We start from the raw sequence: 22619 nt of genomic DNA, 5'->3' as shown, positions 1-22619 counted from the left end.
CCATCTAATAGCCTATTTGGAGTCTCTCTTTGTTTCCAATGCCAAGGTACCTACCTATACACAGTGTAGAATGGTCAGACAAAGAAGTACAATGCATAAGAGATAAAGATATATATAACATGTTTAAAGCTGAAAAAAAAATCATACACCAAATTCAGATGTTATATCTCTACATCAATTTTTGCTATTTTTGGAAAGAATAACTTATGCAATTTAATGAAACTATCTAAACTACTATTTAAAACAAATGTCTAACAACTATATTTTCAGTTATATCTGTCAAATTTTCGGACTAAATTATGCTCTTTTGAGACTTTCATATATCGTTGTCCTAAACTATTCAAGTTAGTTACTGTATCTCATTCAAATTCTTATTTTTGGAATAAATGTCACTTTAATTTCTCACTTTTTTCAGGAAACTTTATTTAATTAGCAGTTTTGACAAGGAATTATAATAAATTTACTGCATACTAATCAGCCCAGTTTTATATTGTGAGTTAATGATAAGCCCAGTTTCTTAAGGAATCTGAAAGGCCATGTTGGTATATGTGTAGCTTTAATTGTTTAAATTCTCTATAAGAGCAACATATTCACCCAAGATTTATTATTCTGCTTGAGCTACTTATTTTCTGTTCTGTTGGAGAACTATTAAATTTTTTTTCCTCAAGTTATGAAGAAGGTGAAAAAATCAGCAACACTTAAAGGTCGTTCCAATGAAGATAAATATTTTAAATTGTATCCCAATATTTCTTACAATAGTTAGAGTACCGCGTGTATATATTGTGATTTACATTTTTCAGTAGAGAGATATGAACGATTGTTTTAAACATATTTTTCAAAAGTATCAACACTTGATATTCTCTCCTTCGTGTCCAAATAATTGTGTTGGTCTTGGTTCCATTTTAAATACTGGAGTATATTTATTGAATTGTTATTTATAGTATAATTTTCTATTTTTAATCTTATATAGTTATATTATTTTTTATTTTAATTAATTAATAAGTATTTTAAAATCGTATGATGAAAATATATTCCGTCGTGCATCGCACGTGGGTTAACCCTAGTTTATATTTTAATGCGCAATAAAGCATATTAATGTAAAATATAAAGACATAGATTGTGACTAGAAGATATGCACAATAAAAGATTAGTGGGCAAAATCTAAGTTTTCTATATTGAAATCATACTTTTTACTTCCTCCGTTCATAAAATGTTGTCCAATTTTTCATTTCGATGTCCGTAAAATATTGTCAATTTTGCTTTTATATTTTTTTTAAATGGACCTCACTTTTCACTAATTTATTACACTCACATTCTATAGAAGTACATAAATGTGAGATCTACATTTCATTAACTTTTTGCACTCATTTTTCATCATATTTTTTAAAATTCATGTTGAGTCAAACATGAACAATATTTTGAGGGACTAAAATTCTGTGTTATGAATTTGGACATATTAGATGAAGTGAGTAATTAGTTTTGACTTTTGAGTATGAGTAATTAGTGAAAAACACACATTTCATTTGTTAAACCCTGCAAAATATTTTAGGGTTCTAAAGTATAGACATACAATCCTTCACCTCTCAGGCAAGTTGATTAGCAATGGCATCTTCGATTTGCAAGCACGCAGCCTTGGCACCATCTCCGGCCACCTTCCGCTCCACCAAATTCCCCGCCCTCCCAGTCTACCTCATCCAAAATGGGCGCCGTCCATCCTCCGCCGCCGTCTTCTGCTCCCTCCGCCCTCACTACATCCCCAACCACATCCCCGACCCTAACTACGTCCGCATCTTCGATACCACCCTCCGCGACGGCGAGCAGTCCCCCGGCGCCACCATGACCACCAAGGAGAAGCTCGACATCGCGCGCCAGCTCGCCCGCCTCGGCGTCGACATCATCGAGGCCGGATTCCCCGCCTCCTCCGACGCCGACTTCGAAGCCGTCCAATTGATCGCCCGCGAGTTCTCCACCGCCGATTCCGGCCATGTTCCCGTGATTTGCGGCCTCGCGAGGTGCAATAAGAGGGATATCGAGCGGTCCTGGGAGGCCGTGAAGCATGCCAGCAAGCCTCGGATCCACACATTCATCGCCACCAGTCAGATTCATATGGATTTCAAGCTGAAGATGACGCCCGATCAAGTGGTTCACAAGGCCACCACTATGGTTGCTTATGCTCGGAGTTTGGGCTGTCAAGATGTCGAGTTTAGCCCCGAAGATGCGGGAAGGTCACGCCTTCTCATTTCATTTATCTCCTTCTATAATTAATCAATTATTTGATAATGAATCAAATGAAATTGAAAAAAATTAGGGAGAAGCTTCAAATTAATACTGCAATTCAAGCTCAAATTAAACTTTTCTGAAGATCTAAAACAACAACAGCAGCAGCAATCAAAGGATTCAAACTGCTACCACAACCAATAGCAGGCATTTGATGATCTCGTTTAGTGTATTTGATGTTTTCCCCCCTAATTTGAATGCGAGGTTCATAAATTGGTAGTTGGGGTGCAGTATGAATTCTGAAAATTTTCTGATTGGAAGAGGACACTGAGTGTCTGGTATAGATTTTGAGGCCTAATGCAACCTTGCTAATTTGTGAATTCATCTTTCTTTTTCTTTGGTTTCTTACAGATCAGACAGAGAATTCCTTTACCGAATTCTGGGAGAGGTTATTAAGGCCGGGGCAACAACTCTTAACATCCCTGATACAGTAGGCTACACTTTGCCCACTGAATTTGGACAGCTAATTGCAGACATAAAAGCAAACACACCTGGAATTGAAAATGTCATTATCTCAACACACTGTCAGAATGACCTTGGACTTTCTACTGCTAATACTATAGCGGTATGTATTTCTCACGCTTGGAGTGCTTAACAACTAAATTCAGGTTAGATATTGACACTGGTGCTTATCTGAATCCTACTTCAGGGGGCATATTCAGGTGCAAGGCAAGTAGAGGTTACCATCAATGGAATTGGTGAAAGAGCTGGTAATGCATCACTAGAGGAGGTGTGTTCCCCTTTTCTTTTAATGGGATTCGGGCCCTTAATGGTTTCTTCTGATTTGGCACATCATAATTTATATTTTATTCCTATATCTCTTGACATCAAATAACAGGTATCTTTCTGTCGAGCACCCAGTTGACTTAGGGACTATCTAGGTCCCCTTATGATCCTCTAATTGAGAATATGTTTCTCTTTCTGATCCACTGCAGGTTGTAATGGCCATAAAATGCCGTGGGGAGCAAGCTCTGGATGGTCTTTACACAGGGATCAATACTCAACATATTATCATGGCGAGCAAGATGGTACACTATCCTCTGTATCATTATGATTGTTGACATTTTCTTGAGATATAAAGTTATAAATTCACATTCTTACAGATATACATGTTCTCAAACACTGTGTTTCAGGTAGAAGAATACAGTGGGCTACGTATCCAGCCACACAAAGCAATTGTTGGAGCTAATGCTTTTGCTCATGAAAGTGGAATTCATCAGGTTGATGTTTGATGGTTATCTTTTATGCAAGAGTCTTCTGCATTTCCATTGAATTATACCTTTGGTTGATTGATTGATTTTGATCTATACCTTCTTTTCATTTATTGCAAACATCGAATTTGTAAATCTATGTCTTACCATGATAAAAAAACACTGTCTTACTCCTTGTTTTGCAGGTGGTGACTTTCCAATGAGTTCCTAATAGAGAATAGTATGAAAAATAATTTAAAGAAACTTGGAAGTAATTAACATTTTCTATCTTGAAAATTTATTCTCTAGTTTATGGACCTTCATCAGTTCATCTTATAATTAGTGAACTTGCCTGTTGAAGTTTTTAAGGGATATCTGAACCATTGAATTTGAATCTGTAAAATCAAAGAATTGATTATAAATGTTTGATGCTCTTTGGATCTCAAAATTTTCTCTGTTTAACTTGAGTTGGACCTTTTAACTTGTAACAAAAATTTCTTGTTTATACATTTTATCTGAGCTTTTTCTGCAGGACGGAATGCTGAAACATAAAAACACATATGAAATTATATCTCCTGAAGATATAGGACTTCTTCGTTCTAATGAATCTGGTATCGTGCTTGGAAAACTCAGGTATGCTGGACGTAACTGCTGTTGCATGCCTTACTACTCTCTTGCTCCTATTTCTGCATCTTCATTGTTGTCCTATAATTGCAGTTTTCAAGTCGTATGATACTTATTTTCCTTTTGAATTGTTAATAAGATACATTAACTAAAATGCCATTGTCCTTACCCCTTGTCAGTTTGTATTAGTGCTGTAACTAACACTAGATTGTGACTCAGGTTAAATATTCATATGCAAACCCATGTGCGGCAATACTGAGAATTTGGCATCTTTTTTACATATTATAGTGAAAGTAGGAAATGAACAAAATGCAGAGTTGCTATCTTCATTGTGTTGTCTTTGCAGTTTTTTGCTACTGAATAGTCACAAGAAACTAACAAAAGTAAATTTCATATGCTAACCTGTATGTAAATCACACTTTCTTCGTCTGGTCTCAAGACAACAGGAAAAGGCACAACAATTATACCGTGCAAGGCATTGTCATCTATTTGACCTGAATCCACTAGGTCAAGTGGTCACAGTTTCAATAGGCTGACTTATGGACTATGGTCAACCAATGACATCAAAGCTAATAGGCATGTGTGTCTCATAATCTCTAGAAACATGATGAGCTCTCAATCCTCGTTGTCAAGTCAATCTTTGTTAGTTAATTAGTTACTTTCTAGACCATTGTTGTTTTCATGATGGTCATCAGCACATGTTGTGGAATATCAGTATTTATTGTAATGTTCTATTCATTATTTTTTCCGTTTTGTTCTTCAGTGGACGCCATGCTTTGAAAGCCAAAATGCTGGAGGTAAATTGCAATGTTAAGCTTATTTTTCAACTATTAAAGTAGGTTCTGCAATTGTTCCACCTATACATCAATGTTTACTGCAAATGGATCTGCAGCTTGGGTATGATATTGATGGAAAGGAACTTGATGATCTATTTTCACGCTTCAAAGCTGTAGCTGGAAATAAAAAGGTACTGGTTGAAATCTACCAAGACAGATGTAGAAGAATAGAAGAATGTGTTGCATATTATGACTCAAACTTGTGAACACAATAATTGCACCTCCTGTTTAAACTGCATATAATATTATAATCCAATCATCTCTCTCCCTCTCCTGCCTGGTTGTAACTGATGTACTGCCCAGCCAGCTATACATGCACACATGTTAAACCTTATAATATTGCACCACTATGTCCTGCATGTTTATATTCTGTTGATGTTCCAGAATATAAGCGATGATGACCTAGTAGCCCTAGTTTCGGATGAAGTTTTCCAGCCACAAACTGTTTGGAAACTTGAAGATGTACAGGCATGTCTATAACTTTCTACATAGTGGTTGATCAATAAATATATATAGTTGTGGTACATTAAGATATTCCATTAAATTATTATACTTTTACCTTGTCTCGACAGGTTACATGTGGATCTCTTGGCCTTTCAACCGCAACAGTCAAACTCATTCATGCAAACGGTGATGAGCGTATTTCTTGTTCGGTTGGGACTGGGCCTGTTGATGCAGCATACAAGGCGGTAGACCTTGTTGTTAAGGTTAGACACCTCAAAATATTTAAGTTGTTCTACACTGTTTTGCCTTTTTAATTTGATCCAGCGACATCTGCGAAATCAGTGTCTTCTGCTGCTATAAAAAGGAAACTATACACACATGTACAATGCATCAAAATTAGTTGATTTGAGTTTCTGCTACTAAGCATTTTGTGCAAGCAATTAAGTTTCATAGTTTGTTACTTTTTAGCTGTGAATTAGGGGATCTCAAACCTGTATTATATATATTGTTACTCTTGATTTATGAGCAAGATCTTGTGGGGATTTATAGGCAGGTTGAAATTACTTGTCATCATTGGCTATTGGGGTTTAGGGGTCTAATGGCTTTAAATCTCATAAGACAACACCTGCGCCTTGATGTTCGGACATCAAGATTCTCTTATTAGTTCTCTATTCATGTAAATTTTAATCGTACGAAACTAGCTTATATACAGTTTTGCTTGCTTGCAGGTTCCTGTAACACTTCTCGAGTATTCCATGAGTGGTGTTACTGAAGGCATCGATGCTATAGCCACAACACGTGTTCTAATTCGTGGCGAAGATAGTGTAACAGCTACTCATGCTTATACAGGAGAATCTGTCAACCGTGCATTTAGGTACTGATATACTTTGCATCTTTCAAATTTTTTCTGAAGGATGATAAAACAGAAAAAGATTGATTCTTTGAATTGTCATTTTTAATACTTTCTTTTTCTATATAACTAGTGGGACTGGAGCATCCATGGACATCGTCATCTCAAGTGTTCGAGCCTATGTTAATGCCCTCAACAAGCTCCTGGGCTTCAAGAACCGCCTAAAAACTGAAGATCCCAACAAAAGCAAGGTAATGCAAACATTAACATAAAGTTGGGAGCATTGTCTTCGTCTCGAGTTATTTGTCGATATTCAGTTGATGTTGTTTGGATTTTCTATATGGTAGTGGGAAGAAGAGAGGGGTGAAACGTCTTTGTTATATCAAGTATCTATTTAGAACTTAGAAACCTAGTTGAAGTCGGATGATGTGTAACATTTGCAACTTGTATTGATTTGTGCTTAGCAAATAATGAAATGATTGCAACTGTTTGGTGACTGCCACTTAGCCCTTGTTGCTTAAAGCAAACTGGAGAGTGTATGTTTGGGATTTCGAAATTAGGAAAATTGGTTTTCAGAGAATTTTGCTGTGGGAAATTAATGAAGAGAATTTTCGACTGTGGTCTGTAGATGTGAGTGAAATCATTGATTGTTCAGCAATTTTCGAGACATTTAAACCTATCAATTTCAATAATTACAATACATTACCCATTTCAGTGATTAGGGCATCCACAATGGATGCCCTAGTGGAAGCCCCAATGAGAGCCCTAGTGGTTGCCACGTCAGCATGCCCTATCTTTCTGCAATGGTGAAGCCCTAGTGGATGATGCCCTATCTCTTATCCACTTTTCATTTCAATTTTAATGTTATTTTTTTATATTTTCACATATTATAAATAGAAAAAGTAAATACTAAATTAAATGAAAATCATGCATTACTTAATTTAAAAAAAAATTATAAATTATATATTTAATTTTAATTAAATAAAAAATAGCAAAATATAAATACAATATTATAGAACACAATAAATTTAAATAAAACATTTGCATTAATCGAATAAAATGAGTAAAGTATAATAAAGGTCAAAATAAAAAAAGTATGTTGAGTTTGGGACTTGAACACACATTCTCTATAATTTTCCCATATATATTTACCATTTGGCTAAATATAGATTATACATTGAAATCAAACAAATTTTTACATAAAGCAACAAAAAACTCTCTTTTAAGTGTAAAACTAATTGTCCCACATCGAAATCACAAAGAAATTTGGAGTTGAAAACCTATCTATAAAATTGTCATTTGTCCCACATCGAAGTCACAATGAAAGTTGGAGTTGAAAACCTATCTATAAAAGGTCAAGTAATGCAAAACTTGCTCATTTAGTGTGAAGCAACAAAAATCTCTCTTTTAAGTGTAAAACTAATTGTCCCACATCGAAATCACAAAGAAATTTGGAGTTGAAAACCTATCTATAAAATTGTCATTTGTCCCACATCGAAGTCACAATGAAAGTTGGAGTTGAAAACCTATCTATAAAAGGTTTACTCAAGTAATGCAAAACTTGCTCATTTAGTGTGAAGGATTTGGAGTTGAAAACCTATCTATAAAATTGTCATTTGTCCCACATCGAAGTCACAATGAAAGTTGGAGTTGAAAACCTATCTATAAAAGGTTTACTCAAGTAATGCAAAACTTGCTCATTTAGTGTGAAGGATTATATTCTATAAATATATTCTTTCACTAATTCACGGATCCTTCTTTTAGTATGGATCGTTGTGAAATTATAGTTTTTATTTCAAGTTAAAAAATGATTTTTTAATTTAAAAATCGATTTTTTTGAATTAAAAATCGGTTTTTATAATTAAAAATCAATTTTAAATTTTTTTTTTTAAGATCGGGCTCGGGCGTTTGGTCGCAATGGGCGCCCGATCTCGCGCCCGATCGATCGGGATCGATCGGGATCGGGCATCCATTGTGGATGCTCACGATATATATAGATCCAACATGCAATGATGCAACAGCGAATTACAGCAGAAGGACGACCAGTTTCGAATCCATATCTCACTATTTACCATTATTTTATTTATCCTCCACTTGTCTTTTTGGTTTCCTTTACTTTTATTTTTGTATCATATTTATATAAAAAATTAATTTAAAATACAAATAGTTATCTTTGGAATCTAAGAATAAATGTGTAAATATATCGTATTGAAAAATATAGCAAAATTCAATTTTAAAGCTCTCCTTGTTTTTATAAAATCTATTTCTTTAGTTCATTTATTTTTTTATTTACATTGCGTTTTATCTTGAGTTATTTGAATGCGAATAAAAATTAAATCTCCAGCTAATTGGATATGTAAATATATCATACAATATTGTTATATTTTATTTAAAAGCTCTGATTTTTATGTTATTAAAAATATATCATCCATTTATCATAGAAAATAGGTAATTATGTATAATTGCTTGTTAAGGAAGTAATCAATTCGTCCACCATTTAAAGTAACAGATGAAGTATTAAAACTTGTTATGACGAAATGACGATCGATTTCCCCGACATTTTACGTTGACTATGTTTTTTAACGATTATATATAAACTAGCTCCTTTAAAAATTTAAAATAAGAAATTCAATGAAATTTTTTTAAAAAATATATTATTTATAAAACTAATTTGAAGTTAAATTTAATTTTAATTGTGATTCAATTATTTTTTAATATAAAAAATTAAAATATCTTAATAATAAAAAATAATTGAATCATAACCAAAATCAAAATAAAAAATTTAATATTATAATTTTAACTGTGATTTAATAATTTAATAATTTTTAATTTTTAATATTAAAAATAATTGAATCACAATTAAAATTAAATTTATAAGTTATTTTTACAATTAATATATTTAAGAATTTTTAGTACTTTTTATTTTTATTGTTTACTTTTTAAAAGTTTAAGAGAAAGAGAGAAAAAAGATTTGTCATAAAATGATTGAAAAAGTGAAATAAAAAATATCATTTCTGACACAAGCTATAAGAAAATATTATACCAAATATTAGAGAGATATAGAGAAAATATCATATCCAGTTAGGGGTGGCAAATCGTGCGTGTTGGGTAGTTATCGGGTCAACCTGTTAATGACACGACCCAATAAGGACAAACACGAACACGATCTGTTAAGAACACCCCAAACCCGAACACGAACCCGACCTGCTACCCCTAAACCCGAACACGACACGAACCTGAAACGAATACATTAAAAACACAAATCGTTTGGGTCAACACGACATGATAACAACATGTACACGACACGAAACTATAACAACACGACCTGATAACACGTTTATAACCTAATAACAACTTCTCTTGATTAACAAAACTTGCAAAACCTTGAATTTGATAATTAAAAGTCCAATTAAAAACCAAAAATCTGATTACACAATATTATATGGTGAGCAATAACATCAATATATTCATAGCAACAAAATCCAACAAATAAAAATTAATAATATTATAATAGTATTTCTTAACGGGTAACACGAATCCGACACGAAATTTTCGTGTTCTTAACAGGTCGACCCGATAAAGACACGAACCCAATAAGCTTTGACCCAAACCCTTTAATTTGGTGGGGATTCATGTTGGGTTATCGTGTCGCGCCAAAAATTATCAGCCCTATATCCAGTATCTAGATATTTCATTTTTATGAAAATTCAAAAAATGCTCGCTATGTTTTGGAGGCATTTTTTGGTATAAAATTATGATGAATAGTGAAAAAAATACCATGATTGTGATTACACTTTAGTTCAAGAATTATCCATGATAATTTATAAATTCAGAAATCATTGACGGGCAAAACGTAAAGTTCAGGCCCCAGGGACTATTACCCGGGTAGTTCACCCGGGTAGTAGTATTAAGTAGTGATTTTACTTTTAATTTTTTATCTGTGAAAGGCAATAGTTATAAATTTGAAATTCCACTAAAATTTGTTCTGATTCATTATATATACGGATTTTGCATAGCGCAAAGTATAACTATTTTCCGATGTCAGCACAATCTACACTCGTGGCGAATTCGTTGAATCTAGACGGCCGCGCCGCCGCCGCAGTTCACCGTAGTTTCTTCGATACTCCGGTGGAATCGACGCCTCACAGCCTCAGCACTCTTCAATCTTCCAACTGTTCAGGCAATTTCACCGAGGAAGCCAATAATTCTACAATCATCAGCGCTTCAATTCCCGTTGAAGAAAGTATCCACAGCGACGCCGTCCAGGCGTCCGGTGCACATGAAGCCGTCTTATCAACCATCGCAGAGATTGGTGCGGCGAGAATCGAGGAAAAAGAGCGAGAAGAAGTGCAGGTTAACTGTTCGACGAAATGCGCGAGTGAAGAAGTTCCGACGATCGACCACACTGAACTTATTAACAACGATGAGAATGGCGGTAAGAGGAATTGGAAGCAGCAACAGGTCAAGGAGAAGAAGCCTAGACGAAGGGGGGGAAAGTGTAGGAGAAACAATTCGGGGTTGATGAACTGTTATCCTGTTGAAAGGAGGGAAAAGAAGGGGTTGGTGTATTCGAGAGGGGAGTTGGAGGCTCTGAGGTTTGATATGATTGATGAACAAAAGAAGAAGTGGTTTGAGATTTATTGCAGGCTTGGTCCGGCGGTGGTGGATGAGTACGATGGACTGCTCAAATCGGATACTGCTCGTGAGAAAGATAGCATCCCAGGGTTCGACTTTGATCCTCGCCCTCAGTTTCAGAAATATGCTAATTTGGGTATTTACTTCTTAATTCTTCTTCGTTTGTGTATAAGTTTTGTAAATGTTAGGGCTTGTGGCGGGAAATCTGATTTTGTATTTCCTTTTATCTTGTGAATGTCTTTCTGTGGTTGTGTCAATTTGATGGGTTAGTTTTTTCCATGTGCACGGGTGTGACGGCTGCATTTGGGAAAGGAAAACATATGATTATATTTGTGCATTGAAGAATGTTGTGTAGGATTCGTTAAAACCTTGTTTAAGAATGGTGTGTAGGATTTGTTAATGCCTTGTTTTATTAATATAGATATATTTTTCTTAAACATTTACGCCCTTCGTCCTGAAAAGTATGAACATTGGTTCAAACCGAGTTTTAATGTATAATTGGTAAAGTAAAAGAGATAAAAGAGAGTGTAAGTAGTGTTAGTTGAGAGTGGCCTCCACATCATTAGTAGTGTCGTGTAATGGTATAAGTTGTAAATAAAATGATGTGTAGGGGTAATGTGTTGTTTAACTATTCCAAAATTAGAAAGTTCATACTTTTCAAGAACGAAGGGAATATAATTTATTGGTTCATATATCATTTGGATTTCATTTCACCTCCTGCACATACAAATTATACAATAGTTTAGCTCCTTATAAGGAATAGGAAGTTAGTTTTAGGAAGTTGAGTTGTTCTTGCCTACATGTGCAAACTTTTCTTCTTGAATTTCAGGCCATTAATTTGTGTTTTGGGTTGCATTGTCTTTATTAGTTATTTGAAGGATTAACTAATGGGTTAACATACATTGTTCAGGTGAAGTGTGCCCAAAAGTTGAAGGTGATCACCTTGATAACTTGAACGAGTTAGATCCTTCCTCTTTTCCTCCTGTTAGCGATGAAAGAGGGTCATCGGCAGTGGAAGAAGACTATTGCGAAGATGATGATAGTGATGAAGAGTACAGTATTCAGAGACCTGCCTTTTCTGTCACAGGAGAACCTGACTTTGACTCTGGCCCTCCGCTGGATGGACTTGAATATCTTAGGCGTGTAAGGTACCAGTTTTGTCTTTGTTATTCATGTTTATTTCTTTTGTTCGTTTGTGATTAATACATGTAAGAACCTTGAACTTTCCTATCCGATGCTGGTGTTGCTTTTGCTTATCTACCGTTTTGAAAACCTTTAAAAAATATCAGCCAACCTATCAATTTGTGTGCATGTTATGATTATGAGGATGTTCATATGATCTGTTAAATTTTCTGCATTGGCCAATTTATTTAGTTGCTGCAGTTCTGAACTCAGAAGTGCATGACTTGTTTTGTAGGTGGGAGGCTGCTAGAATTCCCAAGGTAAAAGTTGTAAAGGTCAATAAAGTCAAAGAACAGAGTGTGTATATGCCTCAAATTCCCGATGTTATCAAGTGCCCCGAGAAATTGTTGCCTCTCAAACAGTGGGAAGACAGTTTTCTTTCTGATTTTTCACAGCTGAGAGAGGTTAATATTGCAACCCTCGCTTTCATCTAGCATATCTTAGAACTATGTTTTCGTGTATCTTGTAGCAGCTAAGTTTTACTTGTTATCGATGTTTTCATGGACATAAATGGAATAAACTATTTGTCTCAGGCTTTTGCGCGGCTAGACCTTGAAGACCCCAGTGCAGAAACATCAGCGAAAGAGGAATTTTTGAATCAGATGGTTGAGAGTGATAACACCTCTGAGAAATATGTCAGCTTAGAATTTATAGATGGTTCTTGCATCTCGGAGACTAGTGATGCCAATTCCAGCCCATCTTCTCCTCAAAGCTCCATTGATCTCCCCACCCTCTCTGCAATTCTGAAGATGGATTCTGCCGCTCGAACTTCTCTACTGAAGAAACGAGTGAACTCTGTGTTGAATGTAGACATGTTAGCATACAAGGATAGTTTATGGTTGTTTGCTCTTTGTGTAGCACTAGATTGCCCCCTCCACGCCGACACAAGTGCAGCCCTTCGTTCATTACTGCGAAAGTGTGCAAGCTTGCGAGCTGCGAAAACAGAGGTAGACGATGAAGTTATTGCTCTCAACATCCTTGTCACGATAACAGGCAAGTATTTTGGACAGCTAGAGCGAGAATGAATGAGTTTTTGCCTCTCACAATGTTTGCTTCTTAGATGGATGGATGCATATATTGCTTTTGTTATCACTATCTAGACGTGGATTATGAAGATGCAAGCTCACTGCCCATTCACTTTATTATTCGTGTTGAACTTAGGCATATTACTATACAAAGAAATCTCGACTTAGAGAAGTATGATGAAGAAAAGCTCATATGAATCTTGATATCCTTAGCCTTTTATAGTAATTTTGTCTCTAGATATCTACAACTCATCTCTTACATTCATTTCTTAACTACTGCATTCATAGCCTTGCACAAGATTTTTTTATCACATTTTTATTTAATAAATAACACCCACAGGCCACAACCCTTCTTACTTCCCTTAATATATTTAATTCTTTTATATTTCTTTTATTCATAACTAATTATTCTTATTTAAATAAAGACTAAAGTCCAATTTTTGTCCCTTATATTTTTCCTAAAAAAGATTTTGGTCCCATATATTAAATTTGTGACTGGTCCCTAACATATTGTTTTCGTACCTTTTGGTCCCAAAAATATTGTTTTGGTCCAGAATAACCATTTTATGTTTAAATTGACGATCAAAATGTTTGACCAATTTAATAATTTAATTATAACCTAGGACTAAAGTATAACTTTGGTCTGGTGCATTTTCCATAAAATTCTTTTCGGGTCTCATACATTAAGTTTGCGACCCAATTTTTGTCCCTTACATTTGCCCTAAAATTCTTTTTGGTCTCATATATAAAGTTTGTGACATTTTGGTCTCTAACATATTGTTTTGGTATCTTTTGGTTCCAAACCTATTGTTTTGGTCCAGAATAACCATTTTCTGTTAAAATTAACGATCAAAATGTTTGATCAATTTAATAACTTAATTATAATCTAGGACTAAAGAATAATTTTGGTCCGATGCATTTTTCATAAAATTCTTTTCGGGTCTCATACATTAAGTTTGCGACCTTGTTTAGTTGTTTGGAACCAAAATGCAACAAAACAATATGTTAGGGACTAAAAGATCACAAACTTAATGTATGAGACCAAAATTTTTTTTAGGGCAAATGTAAGAGATCAAAATTGTACTTTAATCTTAAATAAAATACAAAATTCATTAAATTTGAAAATTATATTTTATTTAAAATAAAAAAATTACATTATTGAAATCCTAAACATTTTATTGGTAGCGGTAAAATGCATAATATAATTTGAAGCTTTATTTGGTGTGCCCAATTGTATTGGTTTCATAAGAGGAGCTTGAAGCGTTGATGGTTATTCGTCTTCATCTTCAATGACAATGTTATGCATAATAAAACACGCAAACATGACGTCGGTGAGTATCTCCCAAAACCAAGCACAACTCAGGGTTTTGATGCTTGCATAACTCTAAATGCTTTTTGACATCATGCACAAAAAGAGCACGTTTACGTCTGCCCCCAACCCGCCCTCGAACATGACTTGAGATCCACGTTTTGAATGCCCTAAGGGCATCCACAGCGATGGCTCGTTGCTAGCTCGGTCTAGTCTCGGCGAGACGAGACAACATCGAGCCAGCGATGCGGCCACTCCATCTCGTCTCGTATCCCTCCGCTGAGAGCATGTTGGCAAGTTGGCTCGCCACGCGCGTTGGCTACGTGGCGAGCTCCCGTGCGGCCGTGAAGCCCACTCGCCGGCCTGAGAGTGGGCGTCGTTTATATCCGTTGAAAATATATTTTTTTAAATTTTTTTTTTAAATTCCGAAAAAAGGAAAAAAAATGCCCCAAAAAATACTAGCCGTTTATAGCCGTTTTTTTTCCAATATTTTACTTTTTTTTTTCTTATTCTTTTTAAGCCCCCAATCACTTCTATAAATATCAACTCATTCCCACAAATTATCCACTATAAAAAAACTATCTATTCTCACTCAAACACCCTACACTTTTCATCTCAAAATATTATTAGGATTTCAATTATATATTTTTCGTATTTTCGGATGTTGTAATTTTCGTGGTTTTAATAATTTTTAAATTATTAGTATTAATTTAATATTTCAATGAAATATTAATTGAATTTGTTGGAAATAAAAATAAAAAATGAAATTGAATGAATAGTTAAGGGATGAGATGATTAAGAAATGAAGAGATACAGATGTTGTCTCTTTGTTAAGATATGAGGTAAAAAGTGCAGTGAGACCCATGAATAGTTAAAAGATGAGACTATATTGAGACAGAAATGTGGATGTTCTAACTACTCTTTTACAAACTGATGATGACGATGACGATGACGACGACGACGACGATGGGACATCGGAGTCGCAAAATTGTTTTAAAGAAGTCAACTTTTTAGTTTCAAATTGTGTTCCTACTCGTCACCGACAATATAATTTGTATTTCGTTGTTCATTCAGTCTGTTTCGCATATGAAAAAAAAAATTAAAAAAATCTGGATGCATTTTAATTGTTACATAAATTATTGTTTGCTACATATTCCTTAGATTAAATTAACGGAACTTGGCTATATATGGTATTGATAATGGTAGGTAATATATTCGTTTTTGCATGGATTTCTGTCAAAGTCGTGTGATTTGTCTACTTCTAACTTATTTATATTTCTATTGCAAATGTGAAATGCATGACTTAACAAAGTGTGAGCCCATTCTTTTGGGGTTAGAGGTTGGCCTTCCTAAATTGACCAGTCTAAATTTTAGTAGTATATGATAATTGCGTTACATTTTATTCTGATTTACTCAGCTCATTTTAGCCTATCTACTTTGTATTTATTTTTCACAAAAATGTAAAATTAATCGGCTAGTTAAGAAATCAAGCTTTGTTATACTCCCTCCTTTCCCGAAAGTATGCACTATTTCTTTTTTCGTCCGTCCAAAAAGGATATGAACATTCTAATTTTGGAAACTTTCTTCTCTCTAATGAGGTGGGACTCATTATCCACTAATAATACTTAATAAACTTTCTCTATCTATCTACCTCTTACTTTGTCAATAATGCAGTAAAACTCATGCCGAACTCATAGTTCATACTCCTTGGGGAAGGAAGAATAAAAGATAGAGGGATGCAAAGATTAATCCTCCAGTTTAAAACAAGAGTCCGCAGAGAGGTGCTAACTATTCACCAATATCCTTAATTATTCTCAATCACATGATAGTTGCACCTAAATAATACAATTTCATCACCACTTTTACACTATAAATAGCACCTCTGCTTCCCACATTCATCACATTTCAAAGCAAATACTTCATTGATTTTCCATCTATTTCTCTTACTTTCAAGCTAAAAAATAATCAATATGGTTGCCATCACATATGATATCGAGATTCCTTCGTCAGTGGCAGCTGCAAAGATGTTCAAAGCCATGGTGCTCGACGCCGACATTCTCATTCCAAAGATCATGCCTCAGGCCATCAAGAACGTGGAGATCGTGGAAGGAGATGGTGGTGCTGGCACCGTGAAGATCATTCATTTCGGTGAAGGGAGTCAGTTTAAGAGCGCTAAGCACCGCGTGGAGGCCATTGACAAGGAGAACTTGACACACACCTACAGCATCGTCGATGGCGACGCTCTTGCAGGTGTCCTTGAATCCATCACTTATCATATCTGTGAAGTATAATGGACTCTAATTGTGATTGGGCTTGATTTAATTCGGCTGGGCTGATTTAATTCATAGGCCCAAGTGTTTATTGGTGACCCATATTGGTTTTGGCCCGATAACTTAAGAAGGATACTCCGATGGCTGCCATGTGGCTATCTCACAAGGATCGTGAGTGCTGGCTGTTGGATTTAGGTTGTGTTTGTTATGAGTCTTGCGACTCATCTCATTCTGTCTCACTCGTTCCAGATCTCTCTCTCTCTCTCTTGTAGACTGCTCCTGCTTCTCTCTTCTCTCTCTAGATTTCGGCGCCGTTCGCCGGTTATCTACTCCGATCTTCTGTTTCCACCGTGGTTTCTCGGTTTTAGAGAGACTCCTCGGTTAGACTCTGTGTGAAGTGAGTGCTTAAGCGTTCCTTCTCAGATCTAGGGTTTGTCCAACTTCTCTGTTGGATTCGTGTGAGATTGGAGGTTCTTTGAGAGTTCTTGTGGTGCGTAGCAGTGTGTGGAGGTTGCGGTGAGATCCTTGCAACTGAGATAGTCTCTGTGTTGTAGCAGTTGGAGTATCCCTAGGGTTAGGGTTTGGTTACTTCGCGGTGTTCCCTTGAGACTTGTTGGTGAAGATTAAGAAGGTCCTTGGACCTGTGAAGTCGTGTGTGCGACCTGATCCATATCCTAAATCTTCTGAACTTTTGTTGCTATTTCAGTTTAGATCCGCAAGGTTCACTTTCTTGTGTTGCTGACTTGTGTATTTCAAGTGTGTAGGGTTCCCTAATCAGTAATAGCTTGGATTCCAGATCCGGTCAAGGATCTGATGTTAGCTAGGGTCTCTGATTTGGGTTCTGACTTGTAATAGCAACTTAGTCAGTCTCCTTGTAATCTTGTAATAGATTGTCTTGTACTTGGCTTGTAACTTCTGAGATTAGCCATCTCAGAATCCAATCAATAAAGAGATCTGATCCCTACAATATCAAGATCGTCCCAACGGAAGACGGAGGATGCATCTGCAAGAACAGAAGCATTTACAACACCAAAGGCGAGGTCGGGATTAATGAGGAGAAGATAAAGGAAGGGTAAGAAAAAGCCATGGCTATGTTCAAGGCCATTGAGGCATATGTTCAAGCCAATCCTGACTACTAGAACCATTCTCAATAATCATCCAATAACAAGTCTCAGTGCTGGTTTTCTGAGTGAATGTATTGAATTTGATTAAAAGTTTGCATTTGATGTATTGTAATGTTTTTTCTATCGTCATACTCTATATTCCAAAGTTGCAAGCCCTCTTCCATTTCACACTTACTACTATTAATTGAGGAAAGTATATTAGTGTATAAAATATTACACCTTAATAGCAATATACTAGCAACACAACAAATTTGAATTCACAAAACCTGCATACAAGCAAAAGCAATTGACATATTACAAATTCAGTATTCACACAAATCTCTTATATGAGAGGGACTGAGATAGGAAATGAAGGCTTCGTCAAGACGATGATTTGGTGGTAGAGGGATTGAACGGAAGCTGTTCAGCGCAGGAGAGCACTTCATGGGGTCCTGCTTCCTCTCGACCAACGCCCAACAAGTCGAGATAATAGAGGTAGTGAGAGATGATGTTGTTCATGGGATCAATGTCACCCTGCCCGCAAGTGAGCTCACCGTACAAAAGATTCATGGTGCTTCCAAATCCAGGAGCTCGTCTTGCCAACGTGTCGTTCTTGGTGGGTTTCCAGTTCCCAACAAAGACATCGTGAGCAGATGGCTGTTTCCTTTTCACGGGCGTCATCCACCTGTAGATTGCAGCCTGGAAGGCAATGGTCGCATTTTGTTCAACGTATTCCGGATGGTTCAACAAATCCTGATTTATACCTTTACCAATCGCTCCATAGTTGTAGTTCCTGGAACGATATCACAATTATTTTACACGATCCTAGCAGACTCATAGCATATGACATAAAAATCGATGAAGTCTACTATAAGGTTATTCATAGCAGAGCAAGGTTAACCAAAAGATCGGTAGGTTTTAATCGGGAGAAGTATGAAAATAGCTCGAAGAGAAAGACAAAAAGTACCAATAGATTGGAATAGCTCCACGGCCGTAGTATTCTGCTCCAGGAGCGCATGGATACTCGTATTTGTAGAATTCATCACAATATTTTTGGCTGGGACTCATTTCTTTGTTGTAGCATAGACCCCATGCTAGCGGTCCACCCGTAGCCACTCCATAACCACCTGCATCATTCTCACACTGATCAGTCTGCTACAAGGAAGCAAGACAAATGGTTCACCTTATATACGTTTAATTCAAAGTTGCATCCGATATAGCAAGAAAAGGGCTGTTCGGTTTGCAAGATTATATCTCAGGATTAAATATGACAGACTACATTAGTAAGTAATAATCGCAACATAAAGCAACATTCTTCCAAAATAAGGAGGTTAGGACTCTGCACGGTTTTAACAGATTAAACAGAATGCATGAGCCGGTAACGACTAATTTCAAGGGCTATAAAATGCACAACAATCATATTATAAATAACTTAATCTGTCAATCATCAATCATGCCAAACATATGGAAGTTAGCTACTACAGAAAGACTAATTTCCTGGCAGCTTATGGATATTACTATTTGACAGTAAACAACCAAATTCATACCAATTATAGACATAAACAGCATTACAATCACCAAAACATACAAAAAAAAAAAAAAGAATTAAGACATCCACAAACTAATCAAAAAATTATAGGGCACGATTTAGGTGGCATTTGGTTCGTGATAAGCTAACAGTGAGATACAGTATAGGACCAGTCACTATAAGATTTGTCTAGGATTAAATTAGTCATAGATACAATCTAATCTTGACATATAGGTGTTGTTCAGTCGGCATGACTCGATTATCTATCTAGGATTAAGTTGTGGGATTATTTTAGTTGGAGTGGGTGACTATGATTAATTACCAATAATTATCCATCTAAGATTAAGACGGCGTACGGTTTTCTAGATAAAACAATACCAAAATATAATCAAGGATTAAGTTGTGAGATTATTTTCGTTGGATGTAGTTGGCTATGATGAACTAATCATAATTTGATATAATCTTGTGAACCGATCGGTTCCTATGGAGATGGACTAAGATATAAACGCAAGAGATAATATTAATCATGATCTTAAATCACAAGTAATCATGTCAACGCCAACAAAACATAACAAGATTAGAAGTGAGAGCAATTAATTAAAAATAGTAAAAAAAAAGTCAAAGAGAAGTAGTAAGAGAAACTGACAAGAAGTTTTGCAGCCGACGTGGCCGAGGAAGGCGGCGATCTCCTTCATCTGCATGAGCTTGCCGCCGGTGGTGCCGAATCCGAGGTGCTCGAAGGTGGAGGCGGCGAGGATGAAGGAGCGGTAGTCCCAGAAGCCGACGGCGTTGGCGACGGGCGAATTCCTCTTGGAGAAGAGATTCTCGAACTGGTAGGTCTGGAATAAGTCGGAAATGGTGTGATTGCAGCAGTATTTGGACCAACCCTTGCACTCCCATCCTTGGTCGCAAACCTTCTCCCCCTTCACGGTCTTCACCTTGATTTCTTTGTCGGCCGCGCCCGCCAAACACGCCGCAATTGCCATCACGCACAATGCCAATCCAATCTTCGCGAATTCGCCGCTCCTAGCCTCCATTTTTCGGCTTAATTGCTGCAATAAATGTCAGAAATTGATTTTGTACAAGATTGCAGCGTGGATTTAGAGATTAAACTACTACTTACACACGGTTAATTTCAGAATGCAAGGAAAATTTAAGATTTATTTAGTGTGACAGAGAAGATGAGCGAGCGGAAAGGCAACCGACAACTAACTAAGCTTTTTTTTGTTTCAGCTTCACCTATTATATCAACGAGCAAAATCAACGGTTGTGATGAGATTTTGGGGAATTGAACTTGAAAGTCGACACAGCCTGTCTATTGAGTTGCGAGTGTGGGACCCATCCATCTCGCTATTTCTGCCCAGTGCCCACCGACACCGTCATTTACCACGCCAAATTTAAAAGATTTAATAAAGTAGCTAAAAAAAAAATTAATATTTCTATTTTTTAATTCTTTTATTTTATTCTCAATTTCATTAACTCATAACTTAATTGTATTGCATAAAATATTATATCAAAAATCAAATATTTCATATCAATTGAAACAGAAAGAGTATTAAAAAAAAAATTTAAAAAGCTAAAAAGACGACTTGATTACTTTAGAACAAATAAAAAATACTGCAATTATTCAACTAACCAGGTAAAAGGAGAACTAATACAAACAATTTGATTGCAATTGTCAGAAAATATAAGGATTTTTTAAAAGATTTTCTCTTTTAAATTGTCGTAGTCACTATAAAGATTTAAGGCACAATTTAAGCTTTGAAAAAATATCCACAATTTTATTGTCCAGTTTGCGGCATTGAAGAGACGAAATGCCATGTAGTTATATATGTTGCCGACAAATTTATTACTCCCTTTATTTCATTTCAAGTTCACTATTTTTTCAGAATTCAATCCGTGCTATACAATTTTTTGGAATCATTAGTAGTGTTTTTAATTAGGGCGGATAATTTTTTGATATGACACGAATCTGCACAAAATTAATGGGTATGTGTGGCTTATTGGATTCATGTCCTTATCGTGTCATGTTCGTGTTACACGTTGCGAAATAATATTGTGGCTTATTGAATTCATGTCCTTATCGTGTCATGTTCGTGTTACACGTTAAGAAATAATATTAATATATTATAATATTTTTATTTATTTATTTATTTTAAAATTTAATACAAGAAATAATATTTATATATTATAATATTATTATAATGTCGTTATTGTATCATGTCATATATTTGTTGTTATCGTGTCGTGTTGACCCGAAGTGGTTTGTGTCGTTAATGGGTTCGTGTCGTATTCGTGTCGTGTTCGTGTTTAAGAGTAGCGGGTCGTGTTCGTGTTCGTGTTTTGAGTTTTCTTAATGGGTCGTGTTCGTGTGTGTTGTTATCGTGTCGTATCGTTATCGTGTCGACACGATAACGACACAACACGTACGATTTGTCACCCCTATTTTTAATCATGTTTAGTGGTGGGCACTGACGCACTGATAATATAGAATAGATTGTAAATAAGATTTCACTTCGTCGTTACAAAATACTGGAAATTTTAGAAATAGTATGGATTTTAATATACAATTAATAAAATAAAAAAAGTAAATTGCTTGAAATATTGTTAATAGAAAATAGTCTCATAATTAAAGAAAGAAGATATTATTAAGGGTCGGACTATAATAAAAAATAATATTTAGGTATAAATACACATAAAATAATTAATACTTTATCGTCCCAATTACCACTAAATAAATATAACTAAATTTTTGAAAATTCTGGATTATATATTGTTATACAGCATTTATTATTCTCTCTTCCCCAAAATTCAGTTGTTCTCTCTTGATCGAAGGTAATCTCCTATTGAAAAATACAAAGAATATCAATAAATATATGAAATTATTAAAATACCAATATTTTCTAAAATTGTTGGGCCGGGGCCGAGGCCGAGGGGCCAATTATAAGTAGAATACATATAACTATAACTGAGTTTGCTAACATTAATGATCTAGTATTTTAATTAATACACCATAATCCCTCCATTGCTCGAAGGTAATCTCCTCTCTAATCTGTCTTTACAATAATGAGTTCGCACATCTATACGCTTCAATTAATACTATCTGTTTTCGAAATTCTCATTTTGAATTAGAGAAACGAGGTTTTTGTTTTTGATATAAATATTTTTTGTTATCTGTGTTTTTTTTAGCTTATCTTAATCATGATATTTTTGGATACAAGGGTTTCCAATTTTGTTAGATATTCCGATTATTAGGAGACGGTGACCTGGTCATGATAGGAATTCCTAAATTAGCTCATAAATCCCTATATATAGGTCATTGATTGAAGAGAGAGGAATTCTGATA

General features: G+C 35.5%; 4 protein-coding genes across 6 annotated transcripts; 3 read left to right on the top strand and 1 right to left on the bottom strand.

Annotated features, from left to right (window-relative positions):
* The first annotated feature begins 1539 nt into the window (after window positions 1-1539).
* LOC125222724 (2-isopropylmalate synthase A-like) lies at window positions 1540-7063 on the top strand. 2 transcript variants are annotated; one of them, XM_048125490.1, is made up of 13 exons: window positions 1540-2225; window positions 2629-2842; window positions 2927-3007; window positions 3213-3305; window positions 3411-3497; window positions 4000-4100; window positions 4855-4888; window positions 4984-5058; window positions 5312-5395; window positions 5500-5634; window positions 6100-6245; window positions 6355-6472; window positions 6937-7063. In XM_048125490.1, exons 1-13 carry the CDS (start codon window positions 1603-1605, stop codon window positions 6937-6939), a joined length of 1794 nt encoding a protein of 597 aa, XP_047981447.1. In that variant the 5' UTR covers window positions 1540-1602; the 3' UTR covers window positions 6940-7063. The 2 variants fall into 2 exon arrangements, with proteins under 2 accessions (XP_047981447.1, XP_047981446.1); XM_048125489.1 differs by lacking the exon at window positions 6937-7063 and having other exon boundaries at window positions 1541-2225; window positions 6355-6723.
* Window positions 7064-10218: 3155 nt separating this feature from the next.
* LOC125218453 lies at window positions 10219-13180 on the top strand. Of its 2 annotated transcripts, none has more exons than XM_048120124.1 (4): window positions 10219-10992; window positions 11767-12004; window positions 12274-12298; window positions 12572-13180. In XM_048120124.1, the coding sequence occupies exons 1-4, from the start codon at window positions 10260-10262 to the stop codon at window positions 13061-13063; spliced, it is 1488 nt and encodes a 495-aa protein (XP_047976081.1). In that variant the 5' UTR covers window positions 10219-10259; the 3' UTR covers window positions 13064-13180. The 2 variants fall into 2 exon arrangements, with proteins under 2 accessions (XP_047976081.1, XP_047976080.1); XM_048120123.1 differs by having other exon boundaries at window positions 10222-10992; window positions 12274-12442.
* Window positions 13181-16289: 3109 nt separating this feature from the next.
* On the top strand, window positions 16290-17918 carry LOC125221712 (probable intracellular pathogenesis-related protein T1). The gene has a single exon (XM_048123921.1). The coding sequence runs from the start codon at window positions 16343-16345 to the stop codon at window positions 16661-16663; it is 321 nt and encodes a 106-aa protein (XP_047979878.1). The 5' UTR covers window positions 16290-16342; the 3' UTR covers window positions 16664-17918.
* Window positions 17919-17950: 32 nt separating this feature from the next.
* LOC125221711 (chitinase-like protein 1) lies at window positions 17951-20544 on the bottom strand. Its single transcript, XM_048123920.1, has 4 exons — window positions 20397-20544; window positions 19920-20325; window positions 18713-18872; window positions 17951-18538 (listed from the first exon to the last, which is right to left on the bottom strand). Exons 2-4 carry the CDS (start codon window positions 20308-20310, stop codon window positions 18127-18129), a joined length of 963 nt encoding a protein of 320 aa, XP_047979877.1. The 5' UTR covers window positions 20311-20325; window positions 20397-20544; the 3' UTR covers window positions 17951-18126.
* Window positions 20545-22619: the final 2075 nt, after the last annotated feature.

This window comes from Salvia hispanica, chromosome 4 (genome assembly GCF_023119035.1).
Source record: "Salvia hispanica cultivar TCC Black 2014 chromosome 4, UniMelb_Shisp_WGS_1.0, whole genome shotgun sequence".
In the NCBI taxonomy this organism is placed as follows: Eukaryota; Viridiplantae; Streptophyta; class Magnoliopsida; order Lamiales; family Lamiaceae; genus Salvia; species Salvia hispanica.
The sequence above is the reverse complement of the archived record's forward strand: the minus strand, read 5'-3'. Positions and strand labels throughout refer to the sequence as shown.